Source organism: Schistocerca gregaria, chromosome 6 (assembly GCF_023897955.1).
Source record: "Schistocerca gregaria isolate iqSchGreg1 chromosome 6, iqSchGreg1.2, whole genome shotgun sequence".
Lineage (NCBI taxonomy): Eukaryota > Metazoa > Arthropoda > Insecta > Orthoptera > Acrididae > Schistocerca > Schistocerca gregaria.
In genome coordinates this window covers 205,624,503-205,650,305 of record NC_064925.1, presented here as the reverse complement: position 1 = coordinate 205,650,305, position 25,803 = coordinate 205,624,503, and the positions used below count along the sequence as shown (strand labels likewise).

General features: G+C 42.2%; 1 protein-coding gene across 2 annotated transcripts in view; it reads left to right on the top strand.

The window, feature by feature from the left end:
* LOC126277942 (splicing factor U2af 38 kDa subunit) overlaps positions 1 to 23,240 on the top strand; it is a 41,216-nt gene extending 17,976 nt beyond the window's left edge. For both annotated transcript variants that reach the window (XM_049977536.1, XM_049977537.1), the window contains exons 6-8: positions 6,921 to 7,054; positions 9,143 to 9,241; positions 22,836 to 23,240. In XM_049977536.1, coding sequence (XP_049833493.1) covers positions 6,921 to 7,054; positions 9,143 to 9,241; positions 22,836 to 23,010 — 408 coding nt within the window. In that variant the 3' untranslated portion in view covers positions 23,011 to 23,240. The remainder of the gene's footprint in view (positions 1 to 6,920; positions 7,055 to 9,142; positions 9,242 to 22,835) is intronic.
* The last annotated feature ends 2,563 nt before the right edge of the window (positions 23,241 to 25,803 follow it).

The following is a 25,803-nucleotide window of genomic DNA, read 5'->3' as shown; positions in this document are numbered from 1 at the left end:
TTTTGCAATTATTTTCATGGGCTGTTGATAGTTTAAAATACTGCTTTTTTAAAACCTCAAGGCATTTCTGTGCTACTTTTGGGGTTACCTCTGCTGTTAGTTGACATAGTAAGTGTACCTTCCTGTGCACTTTTACTTCTTTCTAAGGGTAGGAATATTACTTTAGATATGATGATGATGATACTTTGTTATTAATTGAAGGTAATGATGTCAAAACAACTGTAAACAGGTTCAAAGACATAGTAGAGAAATCGAAATCACATGTGCAATGGAGTAAAATAAATCAAACATTTTTTGATTTGAACATTATTAATGTAAATAAAAAACATTCATTCGAGATTTACAGAAAAGGCACATGCACTAAATGTACCATAAATTTCACCTGAAAGCACCAGTCAGCACAAGAAAGCATACTTTAAATTTGCCTTTCATAAGTTATAAATCCTTGAGAAAGTGTGCTAATCACAAATAATCTTATACTGTTACATTGGTTTGCAGTTGAGCCCATACCAAATTCATTACTGCTTCAGCTAATGCAGTTATGAACTGCATTGTCAAACATCCAATTGTGAACACCTGTAATATAAAATAAACAGTGGGCTGTGTGACAAATTTACGATTCATGCAAGAAAATTATGCAGATTACGAGCTAGCAGCACAGTCCCATGATGATGCATTTGGGGCTTTACTGTGAGGTAACACTTGTACATGGCAACAGTGATGCAATGAAGGCTATTTCGGGGTGTCCAGTATTCTGGATTTTTGTTTTGTTTTGGAAAACTCAAGAGAAACTTAAGGAAATTTTTGTATTTTGCCTAAAATTGTGGAAAGGCATGGTCTCTGATTTGTTTCTGGGCAGAGGCATTTTCTTGCCTCCTTCTGGGCTTGATGCAGTGCTGCTCTCACCGGTCACCCTCTGCTCAGTGCTGTGCGACTATCTTCTGCTTGGGTTTTAGCATCCTCCAGTCCGTCCACTTGTTCAGTCCAATGTGCCAACCAGCCAGCCTGGCTTGGCAATCCAGATGAGATGTGCCTTTGCCTTAGATGCCTGCCACTGCAGCCTGGCCGTGCTAACTTAGATTGTTGTTGTGCTGTGGATTTGTGTGCTTGTGATGCGATGTGGCCAGGAAGAATCTGTGAAGAGTATTGGTGCTGTAAATATTCCCTTGAAATTTCCTGACAGATTAAAACTGTGTGCTGCACCGAGTTTTAACTTGGGACCTTTGCCTTTCGCGGGCAAGTACTCTACCAACTGAGTTACCCAAGCAAGACTAATGAGCTGTCCTCACAGCTTTAATTCCACCATCATTTCCCACCTTCCAAACTTCACAGAAGCTCTCCTGCGAACCTTGCAGAGCACTTGACTGTGAAAGGCAAAGGTCTCGAGTTAGTCTCAGTGCAGCACACAGTTTGTTTGCCAGGAAGTTTCATATCAGTGCACACTCTGCTAAAGAGTGAAAATTTTATTCTGTAAATATTGCCTTGTTTGTAACACAATCTAATCAAAGTGATTAGTGCTTTTAAATAATTAATGGAAAGTCTCATATAAAGGTGTGAAACAAACACTAACAAAGAGATAGAGGGGCTGGCCAGTACATACCTCAGCTCATTACAGCCGATACACAACAAAAAACAACCGAAAATTTACTTTCCATATAGACACCCATGTCTATATGGAACGTAAATTTTCGGTTGTTTTTTGTTGTGTATCTATCGGCTGTACTGAGCTGAGGTATGTACTGGCCAGCCCCTCTATCTCTTTGTTAGTATTTGATTAGTGTTTTTGTGAGAGTTTGTGGGCTATTCAAATACATTTATTTTTGTTGCCTACCGAATCCAATTATATTTTGAACCAGAAGTACCAGGGCATTGTAGGTTTGCATGCAGTACATTGTTTTAGATGTATACAAAAAAATATCTATCTATCTATACATACATACATACATACATACATACATACATACATACATACATCTATTGACCTGACTGTGAATAAATGATTGTCGCTTTTTAGTGGTGTGCATGAAATAGTGTAATTAGAACACCAACACGCAGTCATTGGGCTTTGGAGTGCAGTTTTTGGTTTAGTTAACACTGAAGCGGTTTAGGTAAGATTAAGCTAAAAGCTGTAATGTGGACAGTGCAATGCAGGTGGCTGGAGGGTGCTTGGTGACATATAGTGAGTAGGTGGCTGGGGCATGAGGGGGCTGACGCAACTCTTAGCATTTCTATTCTGACTCACTAACATTTCTGGTAACATAAGCTGCATACAATTAAACGCGCACAAGGAAGATTGTATCGACTTTCTTTCAACCTAATAGAGAGATGTAGGTGAGGGGATGGGGTGGAAGTTGCTCACAAGAAACAAAAAAATTATGGCCATTATCACACTTCGCAGTGAAGAAAAATAGTATTTCTGTTTATCCTCCATATATTTTCAGTCTTCTGTGGTGCAAGCAGGGAGTACAGCATGCAATTGTGGTGTCTTATCAACCAGGTCCTATACCGAGGCAATCTCATAAAGCACCTACTGCAGGAACTTCTGGCTGATCGTCGATGGTGCTTGATTACATGCAAAGAGATGCCATGGTGAAGGTGTAGATCCATTTGTCTGTCTGGCTGCTGAGACACCTATCTTCTCTGGAAATTGGCAGCTTGTTAATCTTTTACCAGATGTGTTCCTGAACAATAACATTGCTCCATACTGCAGCTTCATAAGCAACAGTAAATTTGAGCATTGTGTTTGCACTAGAGCCATTTTTCACTAAACAACTACAGGATATTTTTGATGCCTATGATGTGATAGTGACTTTAATTTGATGTGTTTGTACCTTTTTGGGCTAGTGTGTTGGGCCTGGTTCAAGCAGGTATCCCACTTGTGTGTTTTTTGAGAAAGTGCTGCAAAAGATTTAGTGGGATTCGAGGCAGTCTAAGGTAAATCTGAAAAGGCAGGTTGTTTAGGTGTCCATGGATGGCCTTACTGTTAATGACATTCTGAAGAGTGCTGAAAAGCAAACTCAGTCGAGGGTAATCCAGAGGGTGCTGTGTTTTTGGACTTTCGGGCATGAAGCTTACATACAGTACATGGTGACAGGTTGTACTAGCATTGGTGGGAATCCTGTTCAGTTTGAGAGCTTTATGTGATCTGTTTAAAAAAGTTCTCTCCTGCCAAGCTGATTCTGACGATATTACAGACTTGCCTTTTTCCCCACTGAAGTTTTGCACTGTTTGGTGGGTGGAAAATAACATGTGTTGTCAGTCTGGGCTCAGCAAACATTAATGGCTCCTTACAAATCTGTAAGGGAAGTATGTACATAAAAATTAAACATAAGATCAATATTGGAATCTTATGTCACAGCTTCCAAGTAGTCTGCAAATCTTTGAGAAACAAGATCTGATATCTCATTGCCTTCTGAGACTGGCTGCTCAGGTTGAGTTCTCTCTGACAAAATTTGTCAGATGCCCCCTTAACTCCATTTTTCAATGTTTCCCTTCATGTTGTGGTAGAGAATTAATGAGAAAATTTGTCAAACAAAAAGGTTGTAGAAGCAGACTAAATTCAAAAAAATCTGACAACATTAATTGGTGCAACCTCAGAAAGGCGAAATAGAAACAGAACCAATCAAGCACTGGGTCAATGTGATTTACCAGAGAAAGATATCGTGGCTGTTCCAAAATGATTCCCTCCCTATAATGAAGAATATGATATCTAAAATTCTGGATAAATTGCCCCTGGCATATTCCTTTATGAAGGGTATTCTATGTTTAAGCCCATAATTGGCAATTAATGCTGACCATGAGAAAAGACAGGCATAGCTTTGGCAAATCTCACTACTTTAAATCACTTTGGTGCTCATGAAGTTGATGCCATTACTGATCAGTTCCAAAATTTCGTAGAAATCATGTCGGTGGAAGAAATTCTCAAATAATTGTCTGGGATTGTTTGCATCAATCAGTGAGCAGTGGACATGAAAATATGAAGACATTTATCAAGTTTTCTTGAAGTATGTTGTATGGCAATGCCAGCCTTCAGAGGGGTTTCTCTGATGACACTAGACTGTATTTTGTCAGATCCTGTTATGTTTATTTCTAGGTTGAAATAAACCATGTTCATTCAAGGCTTTTTTCCGTTCAGATTACAGTATTCCCGTACATTGAAAAAATTGTAGGTTTTGTCGCAAAATCAATCAAAATTGGTTGGGGTTAAGCACAATAAAACTGGGAAAAATCAAAACTCTGTGTGAAAAACTCTAGGAAATTAGTGCTATAATTGTCTAATTAAACACGGCTTTAGATCATGTAACGTAAGTAAATTATATTGTTGTTGAATTAAACTATTATTTTGGACCTGTGTATTTTGAAAATGTAAAGACGTGAGGATTAAAAATTTCACTTTCAAATAAGTCATGAGACTGAGCTGAATACAGAAAGATATATTGCTAAGGTTGGTAACTACCTGCATAATTATGGCTATAACAGCATAAAAAAGATAAGTTTAGATGTGGTGGACTCTTTTGAAATTTGTTTACCATACTGTGGTAAAATTAATGACAGGGTCGTTTGTTTTCTGAAGTCAAACAGTAAATGTGGTGTTTTCTACGGTAGAGTTTTAAAAAATAATATTGAAAAAAATTTTAAAAAATAATATTGAATATGTTTTCCACAGGTCAAATGTTGGTGCTAAGTGCAACGCTTTTTTTTTTTGGGGGGGGGGGGGGTGCGAACTAGGATATGGCTTGGAGCCAGGTCCCGTGAACAGTTTGCTTTAGATTGGAAAAAAGTGGCACAAAAATCTACTTTTGCTACTCATCTCATCAAAAGTGAGCATAATGTACCAGTTTGTCCTCAATATGAATATACTCTATATTCTGGTCAGAAGTATTTGAAATTATTTACCATCAGGCATTATCTCGTGGAACACTGCAAGTGGCCATGAGAAGTTCCCTTTTTTGGAATTGACAATAATTGGATCTCTCTCTCTCTCTCTCTCTCTCTCTCTCTCTCTCTCTCTCTCTCTCTCCCCCTCTCTCTCCGCCCCCTCCCCCTCTCCCCCCCCCTCTCTCTCCGCCCCCTCCCCCTCTCCCCCCCCCTCCCCCTCTCCCCCCCTCTCTCTCCGCCCCCTCCCCCTCTCCCCCCTTGTGTGTGTGTGCAGGTGTATGTGTGCTGTTATAAACATTGTCATTTGAAGGGTTGAACTGCTGCACAAATCAGTACTGAATTGGATGAAGTTCACGCAGATTCTGCACCATCATTGAAGACCATTTATTTTTGGAGTACTGAATTTAATCATCATACAAGCACCGAAGATGAAATGTGTTCTGGCTGTTGAATTGAGGTCAACACATAGGAAACAGTTGCCGAAATCCATGATATGGTAATGCAAGACACTGAGTAGGAATTTGAGTTTATTGGGACTGTAGGCATCCTACCTGAGCGAGTGCATAATATCCTGCATGGAGTCTTGGCCATGAAGAGATCATAAGTGAGATTAAGAAAGGCAGACCCATAACATGATTGAATAGTTTGAAACTTGCATCGACTGAAAAAGTCAAAGATTGGTAGGCAAAAATAGCTTTTTCAACAGTGTAGTGCACCATCCCACACATCAGATAGAACAGTCATGAAAGTGTATGAATTGGGCATTGAATTGGCTCCTGAGCCACCCTATTCAGCAGACTTATCCCCCAAATTACTTATTCCAGTTCCCTAACTTGAAACTTTGGCATACTGATAAGAAATGAGGAACGAGGATTTTGCACAGTTTTACAGAACCTATTTGTACGATGGGGTGAAAGTGCTGGAAGATTGCTGCCCAAGTGTATAGCCCTCAAAGGAAACTGTTCAGAAGTAACATGAGTTTTATATGAAACACGTTTTTTGCTTTCCCTTCTTCCAGGCTTATCGAATCATCCTGGTACTTGCGGAGTCTTTATCAGGATTGATCAAACAAGCAGTGGGGTGCCTAGGAAACTATATCTATTAGGAAGGAACAGAGTTCAAATTCATTTAGGGTCAACCTGTTACCAAGTTTTTTGATTACCCTAAATTGGTTAAATGAGTACTGAAATAGTTCCTTTGAAAATGACACTACACATTGCATTTGTCACCATTTTCCTAATGACCGTTGTTGGTAGGTGTTAAATCCCAATCTCCCTTCAGAACAGATAATTATTTTCAGACCTGAAGGCTGAAGGAAATGATTACATAGAGTGAAGTTCAGTACTATTTAATTCTAATAAGATTGATATGAACAGAAGTTATGGATGCCTACAAGGAAGGCACTTACCCTTTCTCCATTGTTAACTAAGATTATATGCTGTATGATGATTTTTGTGTGTGTTTAGACTGTATTTCACCAGTAGAATGAGGGTTGATCTTTGTTAGGTAACACCTATCACAAAATATTGTACAGGATAAGCTATGTCACCAGCCCTGCTTGTTTCTTATAAAGCTTGATACAGTGAACAGTAGCTATACTGAAAGTGACTGATTGTAAATGTGGGCATCTAAATAAAAAATCAGGTTAGGTCGAGTTTTTCATCTTGGTGCAAATTTGAATCAGTGCCTTGATTTTATCTTCAATGAGCTGTCAAATTGTAATTTTCCATCTCCCTGCCTGGGAGACAGTGGCAGTCTTTGTTAGTATCAAAGACTGTGTTGTTATTGTAGAACTTATGTTTCTGCATAATAATGACAATGGCTGTGAGCCAGGAATATTCTTTTAAAGGTTCTATTTAAAAAAAAAATGTAGTTGGAATACCTCTTTTTGAACAAAATGATGCTGGTGGGAGTTAAGAAAAATTCAGTTCTTCCATAGATGGGGTGTAACGTTTTATATACTGACATAATTTTTGTTCGTCGGGCAAGTACAAGTTCAAAGAAACTTATCAGTTGGCATTTAAAGCGTTCTCTACTTTTAGTTCAGGCGTGAAGAAGATGCAGAGAAAGCTGTTGCTGATTTAAACAACCGTTGGTTTGGAGGGCGCCCTGTGTATGCAGAGTTGAGCCCTGTCACAGATTTCCGTGAAGCTTGTTGTCGTCAGTATGAAATGGGGTAAGTACTTAGTTAATATGAAATACACACACAAATTAGTTTCAATTTTTTTAAATATGTGATTAGGTTCAACTGTTAAAACTGTGTGTCTCCGGTGGAACACTTGTTTCTCTTAAGCCATGCTAAGGTAGCTCAAATTTGCTTAATTCCTAATGAATTACCTAAATATTTGTGGTATAGTATACTCCAAAAATAAGCTTCTTAAAGAAACTATTTCATTTATATTTTGTCACTTAGTGGGAAACTTCAGTAATCTGTTGGATGACTGTCATTCTGCCTCCTATTTGTGTATCCATTTTAGTGGTTGTACTACCATAGCTTTCCGTACTGTTTCTAAGATAATTGTTGCACCATTTTAATGTTAGTGTATTGATAAGACAACAGTTTAATTGGATTGTGTTGCATTGACTGGACACAGTCACAATACTTTTACTCATACATTCTACTTGAAGTGTGCAGCTGTGATTAGCATAGACACAGTTCAGGAAAAAATTTAATACTGTGAGCCAATATAAAGTAGTGATAGGAAGATTTAATGACAAATTTGAAGGTGTCAGAAATTTGAGTTGAGGAACAGATGTCTTAAGAATGGGAACAATAATGGATTGTGGCATTATAAAGAAATTACTGCAGTCACACATTACTTCAGATGATCATGTGGAAAGCTTTGCAAAAGTAGTTGTTTGGAAGGAACTGGAATTGAAGCACAGTATTTTCATGGTTGTTGTCTCCACTATCTGTTTTTAGTTTTCATTTCAGTGTTCTTCCTTGGTATTTCCACATTATCTCCATATTTTGGCTCATCAAAATTATAAACTCTTTTGCTGCTGTAAAGCATATTGAGATTTGTCTAAAGGAGTTAATATGTTGTAAACAGTTACTGTTTATCTTAGATTGATTGTATGACACAGGTGCACAAGTAATTTTTTGGCAAATGCCGTAGGAAGTTGCTGAGCAATTGCTCTGCATCAATACATAAGCACCACCCTCTTCATGATAGGCACCAGCCCACACTTTCTTTGAATTCATTGACAAATGCAGTTTTACAATTCCAGCTTTTTGAATAATGCCGTTCTTGCATTTCTTTCTGGTGTTGAACAACCTTTGGCTCCAACTTAAGAAGCCTTCCCTGACATGGTCTCCTGAAAGTTTAATGTGTGGAACTGATTATTTTAATCTGTTCTTATCCTTTGCTTCATTAATCACTGTTAACTTGTAATTTGTGTTGTATTGTCTGCGTGAACCATTTGTGAACTGCAGACTTTGATCTAAAAGTTTCTCAATAGTTGCAGCTGTGATATTTCATTCAGTATCAATAGCTGAAATTTGCTGTCCTTGCAGCGTTCACAATCTGATCATACTGAATAGCAGTACTTTATCCTCTGCAGCTCCAAAGTAATGAATTGGCAGAAATTGAACCACTATGGTCTTACAGCACAAGTCGCCTTTCAGTGCTAATTTAGAAAATGAACAATGATGTCTAGCAGTACTCACTTCTGTGCCATTGGTTAATCCTGCATTTCATATGTCGTGCAGTGATTTGAGTGTTCTTTGTAAATGTATTTGTGTTAGAATTAATGTATCGTTTGTTGGAATGTGCACTGCTGCTGAGTTGTTCTTTTGTAAAGACACTTCAGTTCAGGCTGCGTTTGTCTTCACGTAAATTGCAGTTCCAATGTTATAGATATTCATAAAAAGCAAGGTATGTGGGTATTCTCACAGTTGGCTGCCGGACGATGTGCTGCCCACTCATCAGCACCCTCAGCACATTCATCCAAGCCCGTCCCACAGGTCTGAAACCGTCAAATTAATTCTGCATCTGACATAAACTACCAGAGCTTCCTCTACAGATGTAAAATTACCCGTATCTATATTGCTAAGCATCTGTTCCGAAACCAGATACCAGTAGCTGTGTGTGTGTGTGTGTGTGTGTGTGTGTGTGTGTGTGTGTGTGTGTGTGTGTGTGTGTGTGTGTGTGTGTGTGTGCGCTCTCTTCAATATAAAAATTTACACACCAATATCTAGGCACTAAAATTTTAAGAGTTTCTAATTAGTTATTGATTTGTAATTCCTGGTGCTTTGTTTCAGGGAGTGCACTCGCAGTGGTTTCTGCAATTTCATGCACTTGAAACCAATATCAAGAGAGCTTCGTCGTTATTTGTATAGTAGACGCAGGAGGGGCAGAAGGTAAAAACTTAAATTTCGTCTTTGTGTGTAAAAGTTTTTGCACAATATTATACATATAGTCATTCCATGTCAATTCAACCAATTTGAGATAATGTTCCAGTTGATATCTCAGATTTGGCTGAAATTTATCACACCAATGGTACCAAGTATGGAACACCCATGTATAAAATTTTAAGTTCCCCTTCCAATTAGTTTCAGAATTATGGCTTGTGGAAAAAAGGTGGCGTGACCCGCAAATTACAACCCGCATCTGACAATCTATCTTCAGACCCAACTTCAGGTCTTACTAACTTCGGTACTATTCCACTCAGTCCAGTGAAATTTTTACAACCCATTAACATCCACTTAGAGAACACACTCTATGATTTAAAACACCAACATATTTTTGAGGAAAAATAAAAAATTCCAAAATGTGATTAAAAAATGTAATATGTTAAAAGGTACATATTGTAGGTGCCCTCTATTCCAAATATAATTCACTCAAAAGGGTATAAATATATTTTTGGTAAACTTAATGTGGCCTAAACACACACAGAACTCATCTTGCTCGTATCAGTTGCACAAACAGTTACATGCACATGAAAATACAAAAATGTGAAAAATTACCTGAAAACGTGGGTTTTCTAAGTGTGGTAGCACAAAAGGGACAAGTGATATCAAAGCCAAAATTCAAACTCTGCATTAAGTAGACCATAATATAATACGTGACAAAATTTCAACTTGTTATTGCAAGGCATTTGTGTACTATAAAAGTTGACAGATGTATTTGGTTACATTTCTTTTAACACTCTTTAGCAAGTAATAGTGAGGATGCAGACAGCTTGTTTCAGATAAAGCTTCAGCAATTGTTGGGAACCATTAGGCAACAGAAAGTTAAACAGTGGTAGTTTTCAGGGACCGAATGAGTCATTGTTGGGCGGGAACAACAATTAAAACAAGCAACAATTACAGGTTACTCATTTTTTTAAGATTCTAGTTCAGACTGGTCAGTACTGTTGTGGAAAGTCAGTTATGGAGGCAGAAGAGTGTACTAGTGGTGCTTTAGTTCAAACAAGTTGCAGTATTGGTAGAGCACAAGCATCTGAATGTCATAAAACAACATACGGAACAAAATGTGGCATTCACTTTGTACAGTATGATCTGAATGAATCGGACAAAGGATTTGTTGCTTTGGAGATCCGGGATACACCCTGTGGGCACAAGACGTAAAGTTCCAGGAAACCTTGGTGTTTATCATATGAAAGTGTTTCTGGATAAGTATTCTTTCCTGCAAAGAAGTTGTTTTGATTCATTTCAGATTCATAAGAAGACAGTGAAGTGCAACCTGAGAGAAATTGATATAAAATCAGTATTGAAAGTGAATCAGTGCATGGGGAGGTGGAGAGCTTGTCCAAAATGAGATCTGGGCCAGTCTTGATCAAAACAGCATCCTCTGCCCAGTCGCGGGAGTCACTCGCTTGCGACAAGCTGGGGATGTTTCTGTAACCATCATGCCCCATAAGAGCTTAAATATAGTCCAGGGTATCATATTTCACTGGGACCTTCTTTTGCAGTCCAACGATGAGCTGTGCACCAATTTAGAGTGGCGAGGTGTACATTTCGTCCGGCATGTCCACTGGGGTCCGAAGGATAATCAGTTTGCTACTGGTGCCTTCATCTTGGCCTTTCAGGATGATACATTGCCCGAGAAAGTCAAGTTGATGGTCTATCGGTGTGATGTGGAGCCCTTTATCCCTTCCCCGATGCGGTGCTTTAAGTGCTTGAAGTTTGGCCATGTCTCCCCACTGTACTTTGTGTCACATGCCGAGATTGCGGAGACCCATCACATCCCGATACTCCATGTGCCCCGCCTCCCATCTGTGTCAGCTGCGGAGAGTGCAATTCGCCTTGCTCGCCTGACTGCAGGATTCTCCAGAAAGAAAGGAAATTAATGGAGTAAGAGACCCTGGACAGACTGACCTACACTAAGGCTAAGCGAAAGTTTGAACGCCTGCATCCTGTGCGTGTGACGTCTTACACTGCCGCTACAACAGTTCTGGCACCATCAGTTCTGCCAATCCAGGTCACCTCTCAGAGCTGGAAGACTACACCTGCCCCCATGATGGAGAGGGGCATTTCCCTCCCTGGTGCTCCTGCACCACCTACTTCGGGAGCAACACCCCTTTCCCCCAACCATCGCTAGGAAGGGGTCCCTTGCATCGCTCCCTTCCCAGGTTTCTTCTAGTGGGAAAGACGACACCTGCCAGTGGCTGAAAAGCCCAAAAGCAGCTGGTCGTAGGGCTTCATGCTCATCCTCAGTCCTGGAGACTGAGCCAGTGAAGTCCCAGCCAGGAAAATCCAAGGAGCAGTGAGAGAAATCCAAAAAGAAAACCCCTAAGACCCAGGAAATTGTGGTGGCACCCACACCACCACTACCTACAAGCTCTGTGACGGAGGATGGGGTGGAGATTTTGCCGTCCGCTGAGGACCTAGATATTGCCAGTCCCTCAAACAATGGACATAGACTGCTCAGGCAATAAATCGGTGGCAGCAGGTGACTCTTGAGGCATAAACTGCCTCATTAAATGTACCATGCCTTCCTAGACTCAGTGCCATCATCCAATGGAATTGTGGCAGTTTTTTCCACTGTCCGGCTGAGCTATGGCAACTGTTAAGCTTTACACCTGCCATTTGCATTGCCCTCCAGAAAACCTGGTTCCCAGCAATGCAGACCACTGCCCTCTGCGGCCATAAGGGATATTACAGGAACTGTAGTGACTATAATTGTCAGGTGGAGTTTGTGTTTATGTCCTAAACTCGGTCTGTAGTGAACATGTGCCCCTTCAAACCCCTCTTGAAGCTGTCTGTCAGAATAAGGATGACACAGGAAATAAATGTCTGCAATGTATATCTCCCTCCAGATGGTGCAGTACCCCTGAATGTATTAGCTGCATTTACTGGTCAACTCCCTAAACCTCCCCTACTTCTGAGATATTTTAATGCCCATAACCCCTTGTAGGGTAGTACCAGGCTTACTGACAGGGGCAGAGATGTCGAAATTTTACTGTCGCAATTCGACCTCTGCCTCTTACATACTGGGGCTGCCACACATTTCAGTATGGCTCATGGTAGTTACTCGGCCATTGATTTCAGTTTACAGCCCAGGACTTCTCCCACCTATCCACTGGAGAGCACATGACGACCTGTGTTGTAGTGACCACTTCCCCATCTTCCTGTCATTGCCCCAGCATCAGGCACACGGACGCCTGTCCGGATGGGGTTTAAACAAGGCGGAATGGGGAACTTTCACCTCTGCTGTCACCGCTGAATCTCCGCCACACGGTAACATCGATGTGATGGTTGAGCAGGTGACTAGCACAACTGTTTCTGCGGCAGAAAACGTGTTCTCCCCACTTTAGGGAGCCCGAGGCATAAGGCAGTCCCTTAATGGTTGCCAGAAGTCGCTGAAGCAATTAAGGAGTGTCAGCAAGCTCTACAATGGCATAAGTGGCACCCTTCCCTGAAGCACCTCATAGCCTTTAAATGGCTCCGTGCTTGTGTTTGCTATTTTATCAAACAACGGAAGGAGTGGTGTTGGGAGAGATAAGTCTCCACCATTGGGTGCCATACATCACATCCCCAAGTCTGGGCAAAGATGAGACGTCTTTTTTGGTACCAGGCCCCAACAGCTGTCCCCAGTGTTACCCTAAATAGCGAGTTATGTACCGGTACAAACGCAATTGACGAGCACTTTTCTCGAGCCACTGCATCGGAGAATTACCCCCCAGCCTTTCACAAACTCAAAAGGCGGCTGGAAGGGAATGTCCTTACATTCACTACACATTGCAGTGAATCCTATAACGCCCAATTTACAGAGTGGGAGCTCCTCAGTGACCTTGCACATTGCCCCGACACAGCTCCTGGGCCTGATCGCATCCACAGCCAGATGATTAAACAATTCTTCCAATCCATATGTGGCATACAGCAAACCAGTGCCTAACAGTATTGGTTAAAAAGAGTCTTGGTTGCAATTTCAGTTTTATTTTTCAACTATGCGTTTCGCCATGTTTATGCACCATCAGGTTGATCTTAATTTGATATTTCTTATAACAATCCTTTTGACAGTGTAGCCAAAGGACATCGTCGAATACATCAGGCCAACATCGCCTTCGTTAAACTTGGTAAAAACTTTTCTAGATGGATGTGACTCCAAGATCCGCATAATGCGTTCCCGTTCGCAGGAACAAGTAACAGTATAAGATGGGCTCTAGCCCACAGCTTTCAGGTTTCAGCCGCAAACTCGTGTGTCATGCATTTCTGGATCCGTTCACTGTAGTGGAGACATATCAATTCCTAGGACTGGTTTTCGACACACTATTGACTTGGCTTCCTCATCTTTGTCAGCTTAAGCAGAAGTGCTGGCAGCACCTCAATGCCCTGCATTGCCCAATCAATCCCCTGTGGGTCCGGGGGTTAGAATAGGCCCGAGGTATTCCTGCCTGTCGTAAGAGGTGACTAAAAGGAGTCCCTCCCCCTCAAGGGGGTAGTTAGCGCCTGCGTCCGGAGACGGACTGTTTCACGACCTGTATTTGCGTTCATTTTGGTTTTTCACTTCTTCTGGTTTCTTCCTTCCTTTGGTTGGTTCCTTTCTTTGTTCTTCTCCATCTTGCTGTCTTACTTACTAGTTCTCCTTGCCTCCTCCTCCTCTTTGCCTCCTCCTCCTCTTTGCCTCCTCCTCCTCTTTGCCTCCTCCTCCTCTTTGCCTCCTCCTCCTCTTTGCCTCCTCCTCCTCTTTGCCTCCTCCTCCTCTTTTCCTCCTCCTCCTCTTTTCCTCCTCCTCCTCTTTTCCTCCTCCTCCTCTTTTCCTCCTCCTCCTCCTCCTCTTTGCCTCCTCCTCTTTGCCTCCTCCTCTTTGCCTCCTCCTCTTTGCCTCCTCCTCTTTGCCTCCTCCTCCTCCTCCTCCTCCTCTTTGCCTCCTCCGCTCTCCTTCCACAAAACGGCCTTCCAAGAAGGCTCATAGGAAGCACAGTTCTCCTTCCCTGCCACGGCGCATTTCTCCTCCTGCGCCCCCCAGCGGTTGCCGCCCCAGGCCGTCATCCGTTTCGCCTGGCCGCACCACTGGTAGCCGAACATCTGGCCGTTCACCAGCGGAGGAAGCTCCCCCATCTGGCCATCTTCACAAGATGGCTGATGAACCTCTAGAACAAATGGACGATGACTGTCTGCCTCCTGCTAGCGGCGGCAGTGCTCGCTCGAAGCCGGGCCGTCAGCGGCCTTCTCGATGACCCCTTCTTGCACCTTCTTCACACGATGGCACTTATTCATTGGAATATTCGCAGCATTCGTTCCAACTGAGAGGACTTGAAATTGCTGCTTCGCTCGCACCGTCCTCTCGTCGTAGCCCTCCAGGAAACGAAGCTACGCCCGTGTGATCAAATTGCCTTTGCACACTACACCTCTGAGCGTTTTGACTTACCCCTGTGGCAGGTATTCCGGCTCATGGAGGGGCTATGTTGCTGGTCCGGGCTGATATCTACTATGATCCCATCATATTGCACACCGGCCTGCAGGCAGTTGCTTTCCGCATTACTCGCCCCAATTTTACATTTTCCATCTGTACCGTTTACACTCCATCGTCTGCCGTTACCAGGGCAGACATGCTGCAAATTATTGCTCAGCTCCCTACACCATTTTTGTTAACTGGATACTTCAATGCTCACCATCCTCTTTGGGGCTCTCCAGCATCCTGTCCGAGGGGCTCCCTGTTAGCAGACGTTCTCAACCAGCTCAATCTAGTCTGCCTTAATACTGGCGCCCCTACTTCCCTTTCAGACACCTCTCACACCTATTCCCATTTGGACCTCTGTCTGTACTACCCAACTTGCACGCCGGTTTGAGTGGTATGCGCTTTCTGATACATATTCGAGCGACCACTTCCCGTGTGTTATCCATCTCCTGCATCATACCCCCTCTCCGTGCTCAACTAGTTGGAACATCTCCAAAGCAGACTGGGGGCTCTTCACTTCCAGGGCGACCTTTCAGGATCAAACCTTCACAAGCTGCGATAGTCAGGCTGCACACCTCACGGAAGTCATTCTCACTGCTGCTGAATATTCCATCCCTCACACTACTTCTTCTCCACGCCGCGTACCGGTCCCCTGGTGGACCGCAGCATGTAGAGACGCCTTACGTGCTCGTCGACGTGCTTTACGCACCTTTAAACGCCACCCTACAGTGGCGAATTGTATCACTTACAAACGATTACGTGCGCAGTGTCGTTGTATTTTTAAAGAAAGCAAGAAAGGCAGCTGGGCTACTTTCACAAGCACCTTCAACAGTTTTACTCCTTCTTCTGTTGTATGGGGTAGCCTGTGCCGGCTATCTGGAACTAAGGTCCACTCAACAGTTTCTGGCTTGACGGTCGCGAATGACGTCCTTGTGGCCCCTGAGGATGTCTCCAATGCCTTCGGCCGCTTTTTCGCAGAGATTTCGAGCTCCACTCATTACCCCCCTGCCTTCCTCCCCCGAAAGCAGGCAGAGGAGGCTCGGCCACCTAATTTCCACTCCTCGAATTGTGAAAACTACAATGCCCCATTCACCATGCGGGAACTCGAAAATGCACTTGCCCGGTCACGGTCCTCCGCTCCAGGACCTGATTCTATTCATATTATGATGCTGAAGAACCTTTCTCCTGCTGGTAAAGGTTTCCTTCTTCGTACTTACAATCGCATCTGGATTGAGGGACGTGTTCCCGCATGCTGGCGTGAGTCTATTGTTGTACCGATTCCTAAGCTGGGGAAGGACAAGCACTTGCCTTCCAGTTATCGACCCATCTCGCTTACCAGCTGTGTCTGTAAGGTGATGGAGCGAATGGTTAACTCTCGGTTGGTTTGGCTGCTCGAATCTCGACGCCTACTTACCAATGTACAATGTGGATTTCGTAGGCGCCGCTCTGCTGTCGACCTTCATTATGAATAACTTCTTATGGAAGCGCCCGACCGCGGCTGTGTTCTTTGATTTGGAGAAGGCTTACGACACCTGTTGGAGGGCGGGCATTCTCCGCACCATGCATACATGGGGCTTTCACGGTCGCCTCCCTCTTTTTATTCGTTCCTTTTTAATGGATCGACAGTTCAGGATACGTGTGGGTTCTGTCCTGTCACACCTTTTGCCAGGAAAATGGGGTGCCACAGGGCTCTGTTTTGAGCGTCGCTCTCTTTGCCATAGCGATCAATCCAATAATGGATTGCCTCCCAGATGATGTATCAGGCTCCCTTTTCGTGGACGGTTTTACCATCTATTGCAGCGCGCAGCGTACATGTTTCCTGGAGCGCTCTCTTCAGCGTTCTCTTGACGTTCTTTACTCCTGGAGTGTCGCCAATGGCTTCCGTTTTTCTGCCGAGAAAACGGTCTGTATTAACTTCTGGTGCTACAAAGAGTTTCTCCCACCATCCTTACGACTCGGCCCCGTTGCTCTCCCATTCATGGAGACAACAAAATTTTTAGGTCTTACATTTGACAGGAAACTTAGTTGGTCTCCACATGTCATATTTGGCTGCCCGTTGTACCCGTTCTCTAAATGTCCGTGTTCTCAGTGGCACATCGTGGGGAGCGGATAGAACCGTCCTACTTCGCCTATATCGGTCGATCGTCTGCTCCATGCTGGATTATGGATGCTTTGTATACTCCTCTGCACGGCCGTCCATCTTACGCCGCCTCAACTCCATACAACATCGGGGTTTACGGCTTGCGATCAGAGCGTTTTATACTAGTCCCGTCGAGAGTCTTCATGCTGAAGCCGGTGAATTGCCACTCACCTAACGGCGCGATACGCTGCTTTGTCGTTACGCCTGTTGGCTACTGTCAATGCCCGACCACCAATCGTATCGTTCCTTTTTTGACGACTCTCTTGACCGTCAATATGGGTTGTATGTCTCTGCCCTGCTACCCCCTGGAGTTCGCTTTCGTCGTCTTCAACACCTTGATTTTTCCCTCCCTGCAACCTTTAGAGTGGGCGAGAGCCACACGCCACCTTGGCTCCAGGCTCAGGTTTGCGTTCACCTTGACCTCCGCTCGCTCCCAAAGGTGGTTACCCCCGGTTCAGTATACCACTCCCGTTTTGTCGAACTTTGTTCGAAGTTCATTAATATGACCTTCATTTATACGGATTGCTCTAAGACCAATGACGGGGTCGGGTGTTCTTTTATTGTCGGTGCACAAAGTTTCAAATACTGCCTACATGGCCATTGTTCTGTCTTCACAGCTGAGCTCTTTGCCCTCTATCAGGCTGTTCTTTACGTCTGCCGCCACCGACATTCTGCTTATGTCATCTGCTCCGATTCTCTGAGCGCCATCCAGAGCCTCAATGATCCGTATCTGGTTCACCCTTTCGTGCACCGGATCCAACGCTCTCTTCAGCAGGTGGTGGACGACGGGTCTCCAGTTAGCTTTATGTGGGTTCCAGGCCATGTCGGTATCCCTGGGAACGAAGCTGCTGATGCCGCAGCCAAGGCTGCGGTCCTCCAGCCTCGGACGGCTTCTTATGTCCCTTCATCAGATTGTAGCACGATCATTTGTCGGCGCATTTTATTGCTGTGGCACGCCGATTGGGCTGCACTTAGGGACAACAAGCTTCGGGCCTTGAAACCTCTTCCCGTAGCTTGGACGTCGTCCTCACGTCCTTCTCGGCGGGAGGAGGTCGTTTTGGCCCGCCTACGGATTGGACACTGCCAGTTCAGCCATCGCCATCTGCTGACAGCAGCGCCAGTGCCGTTCTGTCCATGTGGGCAATTGCTGACGGTCCGCCACATTTTAACGTCCTGTCCGGATTTTACTACGCTGCGTCTTGATCTTGGCCTGCCATGTACTCTGGATGCCATTTTAGCGGATGACCCAGGAGCTGCTGCTCGCGTTGTTCGTTTTATCAACTTGACACACTTGTCTAAGGACAGCTTGATTATGCTGTAGTTTTTTAATCCTATGTCTGTTAATACGTCTTTTATAGTGTAGTCCCTTTTAGTTGCTGTTTTAACCTTGTGCCTCGCGGTACATTCCTAAATTAGTCAGGGCACTAATGACCATTGTAGTTGTGCGCCCTAAAACCACCAAAAAAAAAATTGCCCAATCAACACCCAGTTGGGGGTGTAGATTGCTGTACGCTGTTGCAGCTCTACGGAGCCCTTGTCCGATCCCAAATTAACTATGGGAGTGTGGTTTATGGTTCGGCAGCGCCTTCAGCATTGCATTTACTTGACCCTGTGCACCACTGTGGGGTTCCATTAGCAACAGGAGCTTTTAGGAGAAGTCGGGTGACCAGTGTACTGGAGGAGGCTGGTGTCCCTCCACTGCATATCAGATGAGGAAACTGCTCGCCAGTTACACAACACACATTCATAGTTCCCCTGAGCATCCGAATTACCATCCCCTTTACCCACCCGCAGCAGTCCATCTCCTTCATCGGTGGCCCAGATCAGGGCTAACAATTCCTGTTCACGTGCGATCCCTTCAGTCCGAACTGGAGACCTTCCCTTTACCACATCTACTTACGGACCATTCACGTATGCTTCCATGGTGTACGCCTTGGCTGCAGCTTCGTTTAAACCTTTTGCATGACCCTAAGGACTTCGTTAACCCCACTGCTCTCTGCTGGCACTTCCTGTTGATTCTTGGTGTGTTCTGGGCCTCTGAAGGGGTTTACACCGACAGCTCAATTGCTGATGGTAACGAAGGCTTCACATATTGAGCAGCACTCCTTGCCAGTTGGCTACAGTGTTTTCACTGCAGAGCTAGCGGCCATATCTCGTGCTCTTGAGTACATCCGTTCATGCCCTGGCGAGTCATTTCTCCTGTGTGCTGACTCATTGAGCAGCCTACAAGCTATCGACCAGTGCTACCCTCGCCACCCTCTGGTAGCGTCCATTCAGGAGTCCATCTATGCCCTGGAACATTCCCACCATTCCGTGGTGTTTGTGTGGACCCCCGGACACGTTGGAATGCTCAGCAACGAACTTGCTGACAGGCTGGCCAGACAGGCAACGCAGGAACGGCTTCTGGAGATAGGCATCTCCGAAGCTGACCTGTGTTCTATCTTAAACCGCAGGGCTTCCTGGCTTCGGGAGATGGAATGGCATAACAGCATGGACAACAAATTGTTTGTCATTAAGGAGACTATGAATGTGTGGCAGTCTTCCTTGCAGGTCTCTCGCAGGGAATCAGTTGTCCTCTGCCAGCTCTGCATTGGCCATACGTAGCCAACGCATCATTACCTACTCCGTTGCAGGACCCAACTCAGTGTCGCTGTGGTTCCCAAATGAGACGTCCACCTCTTGCTGGACTGCCCACTTTCAGCTGCTCTGTGGCAGACTTTTAACTTTCCCAGCATCCTGCCTTTGGTGTTGGGTGACAGTGCCTCCACAGCAACTTTAGTTTTACGTTTTATTCGTGAGTGTGGGTTTTATACTTCTATGTAGGTTTTAGGGCAAGTCCTTTGCCCTCTATGTCGTCCATTCTAGCGCCTTTAGGGTGGAGGTTTTAAAGTGTTGCAGAGTGGCTGGCTTTACCTTTTTATTCTCATGGTTGGCCAGCCACTGTGATGTGCTTTCATGTTTTACTCTTTGTTTCTAGCGTCTGTTGTTTCCTTGTCCTCTTTTGTTCTTTTAAGTGTTCATTGCCTTCCCTTTGTTCTTGTGGGTTTTCATTTCTTTCTGTTTTGTGTTATATCTTTCATCCGTGTTATTCTCAAACTTGTGGTATTGTTTTATAAGGAACATGGGACCAATGACCTCGTAGATTGGTCCCTTCTCCTGCCTTTAAACAAACCAACCGGATTTTGTTTCAATAATTTCATAAAGCATGTGGAGAGCATGTGCTCCACTTAGTTATAGGCTCTCTCCACCTTTTACATCAGAATGAAACATTTCAGTTCTGTGTGCCATGTGCCAATCCCCTACAGGCTTAGTTGTGCTTCCCTTGCTTTTCCATCCAGTAGTTTACATTATTGTTCTACATATTGCATAAATCATAAATAATGCATGAAACACACTATTAAAAGTGAAAGAAGTCATATATGTCATCTTAAGTTGTTGCATGTTAGAATTGGACCTTTCACTGAATTTTTTTAGGTTTGGCTGTTTCTAAAAGCTGCCCTACTAATGTTGATACTGAATTATGTCGGTTTTTAATGTTATACTTACGATACTTTGTTACATAACACTTCTGCTGTTAGGCAGTATTATGTGCAATGTATGTAAGTGTAATGAAAATGATCAGAGGTACTATGTAAGTGTCGGTCTACTCGGATATAATCCAGAAGACCAGTCGGGGCATGGCCTTTGTAAAATCTACACATTGTAGTAAAATACTGATGACCAGAAGTGGATGATAGTGTTGGGAAAGGGAAATAGCTCCTGAACATTGTGTTGAATGTAGTTTCATGACCAAATGGAGTTGCCATGAATGGAACCCTTATTATAACAGGGCAAAACTATCTTCGCAAGATTCACAGTTTGCAGACTTGACATTTTCACTTAAGTTTGTGACTGTAATAGTCATTTTGAAATAATGGAGGTACAATACTAAGAGGTAGGATGACAGTTTCTGTAGACCATTTGAAACGATATTTAAATGATAGAATAGAAGCTTTTGAAATGTGATTCTGCAGAAGAATGCTGAAGATTAGATGGGTAGATAACATAACTAATGAGGTGGTACTGCATAGAATTAAGGAGCAGAGAGCTTTGTGCTACAGCTTGACTAAAAGAAGAGATTGGTTGGTAGGACACATTCTGAGGCATTGAGTGATCACCATTTTAGTACTGGAGGGAAGTGTTGGGTTTAAAAATCATAGAGGGAGATAAAGACATGAATACAGCCAGCAAATTTAGAGGTGTAGGTTGCAATAGTTACTCGGAGATGAGGCTTGTGCAGGCTAGAGTAGCATGAAGAACTGTGTCAAACCAGTCTTTGGACTGAAGACAACTACTACTACCACTACTACTACTATAGGTGGGGAGAGGGGAAATTCTTATGAACTTGGTCTCTTAAATAACCAGACAGAATATTCAGTTACTATTGTCATCAACTGTGTTCCCTGTTTGACTTCTTACAATTTACTTATTATCTACAAAACAATTTGTTTCATATGTCAATTATTTTTTCAAAACAGTTGAAAAATCCATGAAGAGAGTGTGTGTGCGTGCGTGTGCCGTAGCCTGCAGGAGTTGAAAACAAACTGGGTTAGCCTTGCGATATTTCATGGAGCCATGTGAGAAACATTTTTCAGTGACTTAACTTACTTTCTAGTCAAACTCACAAAAACTGATTTATGGTATTACCAACAGTGTAAACGGGGGGGGGGGGGGGGGAGGGGAGAGTTGTCCCTCTGTAGTAGTTCAGTTTTGGAAAATTTGGTAGGAATACACACATCAGGAGTGGCATTTTGTGTGAAATAAAGTTTGTAGATTCATGGACTAATTTCTTAACAGATAGAATCAGTAGTCCTCCTCATGTCCACACCACCATAATCATCTGGTAAGTGTGTATACAGTAAAAAATCAAGATTTCAAAAACTTGTTAATTGCATTGGTTTATTTCTGTCAATTTATACCAAGCTGTGGTAAAATTGCTGTGTATTACTGGAGGTGCACAGGTATTTTAATAGTATGTACATGTACCATGGGCATAGCTAGCTTCGTTGCATCATATTGAAGTTAATTGTTATTAAATGGTTGTTTGAAATCTAAACTGATTTCTTAGTGAAGTTAAATATTTAGAATGTTGTTAGTCTGTCTTTACTCTCAATACAATCACTAAAAGGCAGGGTGTCTGACTGACTGACTCGCTCACGCACTGACTCACTCATCTCCCAGCCCAAATCAGTCAGAAATAAAAAACACGTTTCAGCCTTTTTTTAAAAAAAATTCAACCAATAAGGGTGTAAAATAGTGGGTGAAAGTTTTTTGAAAATAAATCATTCTTAATGAACTTTTAAAGTATTTTTAAAGCTACATCTATGAAAATTGGTATTTGACTTCTTGATCAGAAATTTAAAAAAATAGGTCTTTTCTGTTTTTGGAAATTCAATCCCCAAAGGGGTGTGAAATATGGGATGACAATTTTTAAGAAAATATTGTGTTATATAACAGTTAAATCCATGAGAATTGGTATTTCACTTCTTGAATTGATAAAAAGAAATGTGTGTGAACAGAAGAAATATTCTGTGGAAATACCACCACAGGAACGCAAAAGGCATGATCAACAGAAACCTGACTCAGCTGCCAGAATCGCTTTTTGATCAGAAGTACATACAGAAAAGACCATGTCTTAGAAGCAGTTGGCTTGAAAAGCTAAGAAATTTTTACAATTTATAAACTAAATCAAAGAAAGCTATTAATTGCCACAACAAATTGACTGTCAGAATTGCATAGAAAAAGAAATTGCACATTAATTTCATGATTTTTAATAGGCCTAATATATGTTCATAAAATTATTTTTTATTTAATTACTACACAAACATGAGCAAAGCAGTGGGCATTGAGTTAGTTGATAATATACTTTGGGTTTACATTTTCAGTGAACCTTTAGAATCTACTAAATTTAACTTTTCCCCACTTTCCAGATCCCGTTCACACAGCCGAAGCCGTGACCGTGATGGAGAAAGGATTGCTGGATATAGGCGTTCAAGATCAAGATCACGAGGCCGTGATAGAGATCGTGACAGGGACCGTAGGAAGAAGGGAGGTGACCGGGGTCGGTCAGAGAAGGATCGAGAGGGCCGTTCTGGCCGTTACTAAGTGTAGTGTTAAGTGTCGTGCATTTCCAATGTGAATATTAGGTTCATTAAGACTTTGTGTATGTTCATCTAGTGCACTAAGTATGTTAAGTAAGTTTTAATAAAATAAGTGAGAACCTGATTCATCTGAGCTCCTGGCATGAACAATAATTTAGGTTAAAATGTATAATTGTGTTATAAATGGCTGACAGATCTTTAGGTAGTAAAGAGAGTTGATATTGAAGCAAAATACACTAATGTAATTCTCATATGTTTAGAGCATCATCAGCTTTTAACTTCTAAAAATATTTTCCATTGTGGATTGTTAAACAGCCACAATAAATCAAAAGATGGTAATCTTTTGTCACAAAAAGATTTGCTACCATGGCTTGGCACAAATTTAAGTTAGTAATTGTTGGATTTGGTTGACAAAAACAGTTGTGTGGAAAATCCATATTAAGGCATCACATACTGTGAAAATTACGTAAAATCTGCAAATGAACACCAGCAAAAACAAAATTAGTGTGAACACACATTGAAAGTTTTACTTTGCCACAGAATACAAAGTGAAAGATGACATTCTGTTTGTGTTGGGTATAGTTGTCTTAATTATTTACAGGAATAACAATATTTTGTTAGCTGCTTCACCGGCTGCTTTGCCAATATTGTAGTTTCGTGTATAGATGACACTGGACAGATGTTAGTGTAATTCAACCAGTTTTAGTGTCTGCTTCCTGCATTCTGGTATACATATTTAACATCTCACCCATACGAAGCAGAAGCCCATATAAATTTTTGTTTGTTGGAAGAAAGGGATAAACGCAGTGAAAGTAGTGTACTCATAATTATAAATGCAGAATAATTTATTATAAGAAAATAAATGTTACACATATGATAACTGCGACATAATGTGTGACTCTTGTGCAAAGATTAGTGACGGGAACTGAGACAGCTTAGCTAATGAACTTAATATCCACATATGCAGCATGAAGGTTCAGCATTAGTCATTTACCAGATGATCAGTATCAGCTTGTAATGACCGTCATGTTCTGATCTTTAATCAGAAGACTGGTTTGATGAGTTAATCCTGTACATTTACAACAACATACATAGTCCTGAAACTGGTTTTGGCATTGTTGTCTTGGTCTCCTTTAACAAAATTTTTCCTGCACATTTCCATTTATTACTAAATTTTAATTGGTCGTGATGCTTCATGATGTCCTGTCGGCTTACTTGTTCTTTTAGTCAAGTTAGTATCTCTTCATGAGTTTCCATTTAACTTCATATTTCTTTGATAGCAAAACAAAAGCTATTCTCCTTGTCTTCTGTCATATCCATATTTCATTTCTGTTGGGAACTACTCTACAGCTAGACATTCTAGTGTTTGACCTTTTTAAGTCACTGTTTTTTTCTAGTATAGCAATGAAATGTCGGCTGTTTTTAAAGTAAAATAATCAAAAATGTCAGCATGTACTCCTTGCAAAAGTTAAAGATGTTGACAGATTTGTATTCAGAAAGATTTATTGGTATTGACAGTCCGCATTTTATACCCTCTTTACTTCAGGCAGTTAGTTGCCTAAATAGCAAAACTCTACTACTTTTGCTGTCTTGGTTGACATTGTCTGGTGGTAAGTCTACTACATTGTATTACTCTTATCTTACTTTGGTTTATTTTCATCTTATAACCTCTTATAGACACAATACAGTTCATTCAGCTGGTCCTCCTTGTCCTTGCAATCGCTATAAGAATTAAAATATCGTCAGCAAACTATAGTTTTTATTTCTCCACCCTGAATTTTAATTCATTTCCCAAACTTCCTTTGGATTTTCTTTTTGTCTTGTACAGATTGAATAACATGGGGATGAACTAAAACCTGTCTCATTACATCTTGACTTCAGCTTGTCTTGCATGTGGTTAGACTCCTTACAACTGCAGTATATTTATTGGACATGTTGTAAATATGCCTCTGCTACCTATATTTTATTGCTGGTAAATTGGAAGTGTGCTTCAGTCAACATTGTCAAGAGCTTTTCACCAGCTCTACACACAGTCTGCATTGGCTCAGATGTTCCTAAAATTCTCTGGAAACCAAATCGATCATGGCGGAGGTCAGTTTCCACCAGTGTTTGTTCAATAGATAATTCTAGTTAGTATGTTGCACGTATTTTACCTGTCTCATGTCCTGAATCCCAGATGGGAAACTTTTGTTACATTGGCTTTCCAATGATCTTAACAATTATGAGGGAATGTTGTCTACTGCAGGCACTTTATGTAAACTGAAGTGATACAGTTTTGCCTTACTGAGAGTACCTACTTCATGCAGAGATTTGTCACCCTGATGCTGTTCATAATATTGTTTACCTTTAATATATTCTTAAGATCACTTTTCCACCAATTCTTGATGCATTGGTACTATATGCAGTACAACTAATTGTACTGTGCGACTTCATTTCCAACTGCAGCGAGAAGAGGGCTGTAAGAGAGAGCTCTCTAGAAACTACCTACGAAATCAGATGGCCTGTTTTTAAAGAACTCTTGTGTATTTGTTTCTCATAAACCTTATCAACATTGTATGAACAGATCTTGCATTTGCAGTATACTTGTAGCCAGTGAAGACATAAGACAATGAATGACTGATAGTAAGTAATAGATCACATAGTAGTTTCATATATTTGGAGGTAAACAATTGTTCTCAGGACCCTTCTCTGGAGTTCACAGCATCCCCAAAGTGCAGCTGCAAAGTATAAACTATTGCTCCATTGCAAGTAGACAGTCACTCATCACAGCTTATGGATGCACCTTGCTCATATTTCG